Raw genomic sequence first — 7,152 nt, forward strand, 5'->3', positions numbered from 1 at the left:
TACTTTAGTTTTAGAGGTAAAATTAATAACTACTTCCTTGTAAGGTGTTCGCAATCGTGAGGATAGAATGTAGTATTTTATTATAACGAATAAATGTGTATGTAACGGTGTTCTAAAGATACATAAGATGGTGGATAGTAGTTTAGACATAATAAAATTGTATGTGGCCTCTGTTATTGCAAACCATAGCTACCAATGTAATAGATGCGCTGAGACTAAAGCTGCTTCCAGGATCGCCAGCAACCATTGTAAAAGAGTAATAAAGAACGCAAGAGAGCTATATGCTCAATCCGTTAAATCCAAAGTAGCTGAGCAGCGGCTTGGTTCCCACCAGTTCTGGTAAATAGCAAACAGGATCCTGAACAGAAGCGTGCGTTCTATCCCAACCATCATCAATGGACTTGATGTCATCTCGTCAGCATCAGACAAAACCAAACTATTTGCCAAGAACTTTGCAGCTAATTCTACCCTATGCGACAAAGGCCATCAATTCCCCATATTTCCTCCTACAATACACAACACGCTAGGTAACATACAAATATCTGTGCATGAGGTCGCCAAGCTAATCAAGAACCTTGATTCCAGTAAAGGAATTGGCCCTGACGGTATTCCAATTATAGTGTTAAAAAAACTACAACCAGAACTTGCCCCCATACTTACGAAACTGTTTAAGCGTTGCCTTAAGGATAAGTGCTTTCCAACACCTTGGAAAACCTCATCAGTATGTCCTGTATTTAAGAAGTAGTCAACCACCTCAGCAGAAATAACCTTCTTAGTGACACGCAATATGGTTTCCATTCTGCTAGATCTACAGCAGACGTGCTAACAGTTATATCACATAGAATTAGCGAATCTCTCGACAAAGGTTTCATTTCTAGGGCAATTGCTCTTGACATATCAAAGGCCTTCGATAAGGTATGGCATAAGGGTCTACTTCACAAGATTCCCAGCTACGGTATAACTGGAAATGTTTTCTCTATCATTAAATCATTTCTCTCTGATAGGCTCATAAGAGTAGTGGTTGATGGGCAGAAATCAGAGGCCCAAAGTATTAATGTTGGAGTCCCTCAGGGGTCAATCCTGGGCCCAACTCTCTTCCTGATCTACATCAATGATCTCCCAAAACACATACTAAAATCATTCGTTGACATCTATGCTGATGACACGACTATCTATGGCAACACATCAAAGGCCGTAAATGACAACGTTTTCTCTGATTCTCTCTCCTCAGATCTTGAGCGCGTGGTTCAGTGGGGGAAGAGGTGGCTGGTTACCTTCAATCCATCTAAGACCAAGCTCCTATCATTACATCATAAACGCTCTGATCCCCATCTGGCATCGATTGAAATGAATGGCTCTCGTCTAGGGGAGGCCCCATGTTTTGATAAACTTCTGGGTTTGACCTTTACTCCTGATCTGAAATGGAACACATACATCAAGTCTGTCGCTAAGGTCGCTGGAAAGATGGTGGGATCCTTCTACCGCTCCAGAAGATATCTCACTAATGATGCAATTCTCTATCTACATAAAAGCCAAGTACATCCTACGCGAAAAAAGGAGAGAAAATACACCACGTGGTCGAAGAAAGAATCAAGTTGAAGCCAGGCAAGTTGAAAGCGAGAAACGCTGGTTAGCGCCAGCCTGAGGTGATGGGGACAAAGACTTTTAAAAGGCACATATGTATGCGAAAAGACTTTGGAAATGTAATGAAACGCGTTGTTTTGGAGGAACCACGAATAACTGCATTTCATTTGTACTTTAAAAAATGCTGAGTCGGATTTTAATTCATTTCCTCCATTTGTTTGTTCCTGTGGAGACCGTGGTATACTGTTAATGTTGTTTTAGTGTTAAAGACGAATGTTTTAGTCTTACAGGTCGGTTATGCATTATGATAAAGGATATTGTTTTATATTCATTTAAACGTAGCAAATAGCTTGTTTTGTGTTAGAGAGGAATTTAGAATAAACTATTTTACCTTAACATATTGTTTATAAGTTTGTATTTAGACTGTTTAAGTGCTATTTCCAGTTTTATTTTTATGGATTACTAAAGTTTTAAAAATTTGGCGGTTTTAAAAATTTGGAGGTTTTGCAAGACTGTTTAATCAATTATAATAAGTATAAGTATCAAAGTAAGTACTTAAAAATTAAAAATAAATCTGACTATAGTTCTATAAAGGTGGCAATTTGGGTCTAAGCTTATGTGACATCTATAATTGACTATTTATCCTGCCATTATGAAAAAGGATTATTAAATATTTAGACATTGTATTTTTTCTTTTTCCTTTTTTTAATAAAAAAATTGAAAAAGAAAAGACATTCATTCTTAGCACGGGCTATGCTGAGCGACTTCTAAATAATTTTGTTTTATTTGCGAGGTTTTTACCATAGATGACGCTTTTGTTTGTCGGTATTTTGCTACTCAAATTTGATAATGTGCTGACAAATGAAGAACTCTCTTCTATGCCTTCCGGAAGCGAATTACTTCCCTTACCGGAAGCGAATTATTTCCCTTTAGTTTTTATCCTATGTATGAAATGTAGAACACGTGGACTCGTTTCTCCGCGTTGTTCTTAGTGAAATAAAGCTTACTTTAAGCTCACTCAGTTCTCCTGTCCTATTTATCACAATTTATTTCACTAAAGAACTATGGAGAAGTACCTGAAACCCGAACGCCTTGATTTGGAACCCACAAAGGCGGACGCAGCCGATATATGGCGACACTGGAAGAGGTCGTTTGTTATATTTATCGAGGCGGTTAGTGGTCCGCAACTGACAGACGAGTTAAAACTCAATTTATTAATCAACCTGGTGTCTCCAGCGATTTATAAACACATTTCTGACGTTAATGACTACCAGACAGCTATGAACACCCTAGAAGAGGTTTTTGTTCAACCTAAAAACAGCATCTTCTGTCGTCATTTACTGGCAACTCGTCGTCAACAAAGAAACGAAAGCGTGGACCAGTATTTACAGTCCTTAAAAGAACTTGCTAAGGATTGTGACTTTCAGGCTGTGTCGGCGATACAAGCGAGGGATAAATACATCAGGGATGCATTCATAAACGGAATCGAGTCATCCCACATCAGACAGAGGCTCCTGGAGAACAAGAAACTCGACCTGCATACTGCGTTTGACCAGGCTCTCACCCTCGAGACAGCTCAAAAACGTACGCTCAGTCGGACTCCTTGACTGCGTCGATATCTGCAGTCGGAACGGAAGAAGACGACAACCCGTCTAGATGCGAGGAGCAACCCACAGTAGCGTCACTCTCAGGACAGAAATGCTTCTTCTGTGGAAACCCAAGGCATGACCGGGCGAGGTGCACTGCCAGAAATTCTTTTTGCAAAAACTGTAAGAAGAAAGGGCATTTCGCTCGTGTCTGCAGATCGCCAACGGCTGCTGCTGCTGCTGCTGCTATAAACTATGGTGAGTCTCTTCTTGCTTCGTCAGTTCCTTCTCTTAACTTTTCGGAGAGTCTCTCTTGTTCGTCCTTATGGGGAAAAATCAAAGGTGAATCCATGAGGATACTCATCGATACTGAGAGCTCAGAAAATTTTATCCATCCTGACAAAGTTAAGGTTACTCGGGTTAACGGTCCTGCCAAGTTCCGAGAAGATTTTGATGGCTAGCAGTTTTCATTCGTCCTCTACTCTCGGTCATTGTGTTGTATCTCTGGGTCTGAATGGAAGGGAGTACGATAATGTCAAGTTATCGATTATGGCCAACCTGTGCAGTGATGTAATTCTCGGACATACATTTCTGAACCAACACTCGTCGGTAGAAATACCTTTCGGAGGACGCCTCCCCCCTCTCACTGTTTGTGGGCTTACCACCATTAAAAATGTCCCTTACCCGTCTCTCTTTACAAACTTAACCCCAGACTGTCGCCCAATTGTGGTTAAATCCAGGAGACATACCCTACCAGATGCCAAATTTATTAAATCGGAAATAACCCGCATGCTAAAGGAAAGTATTATAGAGCCCTCCCAATCTCCATGGCGAGCCCAAACGCTCGTAGTGACTCCTGAGAATCACAAGAAGAGACTTGTTGTGGATTACTCTCAAACGATAAACCATTTCACTCTCCTAGATGCTTATCCTCTTCCTCAAATGGAGGACATGGTAAATGAGATTGCCACTTATCAAGTGTTTAGCACTCTTGATCTAACTAGTGCTTATCATCAAGTTGCAATCAAGCCGGAAGAATGAAAATACACAGCCTTCGAAGCTTCTGGATCCCTGTACCAGTTTTGGCGAATTCCGTTTGGAGTAACCAATGGAGTAGCTAGCTTCCAACGAGTAATCGACGATATCATCAAACGAGAAAACCTCCGAGGAACCTTCGCCTACATCGACAATGTTACAGTTTGTGGAGAAAATCAGGCAGATCATAATGCTAATTTAAAATGTTTTATGAAGGCTGTAGAGAAATATGGACTGACACTGAATGAAAGCAAGTGTCACTACTCTCTTGTTTCAGTAGACTTGCTTGGCTATACAATAAGCAAAGGTTCGGTAAAACCAGACACTGACAGGCTTAAAGGGTTGATGGACTTGCCTGTCCTTCAGGATTCTCCTTCTCTTCGACGAGCTATGGGAATGTTCTCCCACTATTCAAAGTGGATATTTAACTTCTCTGAGAAACTACATCCCCTAACTAAGATTACCAACTTTCCCCTCTCTAAGGAACAAACCGACGCCTTTAGGGACCTAAAGAAAGATATTGCTAAATCCTCTCTAGTAGCCATAGACTCCTCTCTTCCCCTTGAGGTTGAAACTGATGCCTCGGAACATGCCATCGCTGCCTCTCTGACCCAGAACTCTCGGCCAGTGGCCTTCTTTTCCAGAACATTAACCTCCGCTGAGCAAAAGCGCTCCTCAGTGGAAAAGGAGGCCTATGCAATTGTGGAGGTGATCCGAAAATGGCAACATTTACTGCTCGGGAAGCATTTTAAGCTAACCACTGACCAAAAGTCTGTCTCTTTTATGTTCGACCCTAAATGAAAGAGCAAAATAAAAAATGAAAAGATAACAAGATGGAAGTTAGAACTTGCCTGTTTTAGCTATGATATTGCCTATCGACCAGGGAAACAAAATGTTACTGCAGACATTCTGTCTCGAATTTGTTCTTCCGCCACCTCCGCTGACAAATTACACTCATTACACACAGACTTATGCCATCCGGGGGTAACCAGGATGCTACATTTCATCAAAACAATAAATCTGCCGTACTCTGTGGAGGAGGTGAGAGCTGTTTTGAAGACTTGCCGGGTATGTTCTGAAGTAAAACCTAGGTTCTTTAAGTTGGCACCTCAGATTCTCATTAAAGCAAGTCAACCATTCGAAAGAATAAGCGTTGACTTCAAGGGGCCGTTACCCTCAAATTCTCGCAACCGGTACCTTCTGACAGTGGTTGACGAATACTCTCATTTCCCCTTCGCTTTCCCCTGTGCCGACATCTCAGCTGCTACTGTCCGAAAACACCTAATTAGCTTATTCTCCATGTTTGGAAATCCTTCCTTTGTACATTCTGATCGTGGAACAGCCTTCATGTCAGACGAACTAAGAGAATTCTTACTTTCTCGTGGCATTGCTACTAGCAGAACAACTGCCTTCAATCCTCAAGGTAATGGACAAGTGGAAAGATATAGCGGTATTATCTGGCAAACAGTGAGTCTAGCTCTACACTCAAGAAATCTCCATGTTACAAATTGGGAAAGTGTGCTAGATGTAGCCCTCCACAGCATCCGCTCATTGCTTTCCACCTCTACGAACAGCACTCCTCACGAACGTCTCTTTAATTTCCAAAGGAAATCAGCCACTGGGAATTCTATGCCCACCTGGCTAACAAATGCTAAATCTGTTCTTTTAAAGCGACATGTACGTGGGAGCAAATACAAGCCCCTAGTCGAGCCTGTAGACCTACTTGAAGTCAATCCTAGCAATGCTCATATCCGTTTCAATAACGGACGGGAGACGACAGTGTCCCTACGCCACTTATCTCCATTGGGTGATAGATCGAGCATTCTAGAGGCAGAAATAGATCCTGTGCCAGAGAACCAACAGCTACAGGACGTACCTCAGCAGCCCGATTCGGACCCCCTGCCATGAGTGCACGAAAACTCTCCCTTCGAGAATTCGGTTCCTACTTCCCCCCAATCAGACGATCCACAGAGGAGATCATCGGAGGACAATGAGGTGCCGAATCTTCGACGCTCTACTAGAGTTCATCGAAGCCCCCAATATTTAGCTGAAAACTATCTGCTTTGAACTTTTCTTTTCTCTTTTGCTTTGCAGCTTAAACAGAAACCCGCTCCTGCAGTTCCTGGTAACTCTACATCCTAAGATCATCATACGGCCTCGGATTCCTGTGAGTGGCGGAGAATGTGCTGACAAAAGAAGAACTCTCTTCTATGCCTTCTGGAAGCGAATTACTTCCCTTACCGGAAGCGAATTATTTCCCTTTAGTTTTTATCCTATGTATGAAATGTAGAACACGTGGACTCGCTTCTCCGCGTTGTTCTTAGTGAAATAAAGCTTACTTGAAGCTCACTCAGTTCTCCTGTCCTATTTATCACAGATAAATACTGAACACTGAAATATTAACATTTGAAGTTGTTTTAATTTTGAAATAAATAACAAAACAGACTGCGTACGGGTATGGTAGAACACTTGACATGGTGGAAATTATTGTTTAAAACTGAAACTCATTATGACGATAATGCAGCTTGCATTGCCACTGTAGTAGAAAGACAAGTGCCAACTAAATATTTGTAGTGCTCATAGTTCTCGGTTATGGAGATGGGGAATGTAAATAACGACGAATATGTACGTATAAATACATCTTGGAGAACAATTAACAGTTTAACGAGTTATGAACTCAGTCAAGAAGCAATAAACTGACTTTATTTCTAAAATAAAATATTCCGTTTTAGTTTGGTGAATTGACAAACTCGGGACTAATAAATATCAAAAACTATGAAAACTCTGATTTGGTTTTGCAATGATTTAACTGGCTTTGTCAAATATTTTTAACATTTAAAACTGCATTCTTCTGCAACAAAGCTGAAACATTTCAACACTGATTCTATGAAATTTCTGAAAGTAAAAAAACATTCCGGAATTTAATAAGTTAATTGAGTCTTTTCCC

General features: G+C 41.1%; 1 protein-coding gene across 1 annotated transcript; it reads left to right on the forward strand.

Moving 5' to 3' along the window:
- Positions 1-2,648: 2,648 nt before the first annotated feature.
- LOC145254547 (uncharacterized) lies at positions 2,649-3,191 on the forward strand. The gene has a single exon (XM_080113073.1). It carries the CDS (start codon positions 2,649-2,651, stop codon positions 3,189-3,191), a length of 543 nt encoding a protein of 180 aa, XP_079969199.1.
- The last annotated feature ends 3,961 nt before the right edge of the window (positions 3,192-7,152 follow it).

The sequence above is a fragment of the Euprymna scolopes genome, chromosome 30, assembly GCF_053919585.1.
Source record: "Euprymna scolopes isolate OS-2025 chromosome 30, ASM5391958v1, whole genome shotgun sequence".
NCBI lineage: Eukaryota > Metazoa > Mollusca > Cephalopoda > Sepiida > Sepiolidae > Euprymna > Euprymna scolopes.

Excerpts from the sequence above, each read along its gene's own strand:
- LOC145254547 (XM_080113073.1), top strand. The coding sequence starts at position 2,649 with ATGGAGAAGTACCTGAAACCCGAACGCCTTGATTTGGAACCCACAAAG.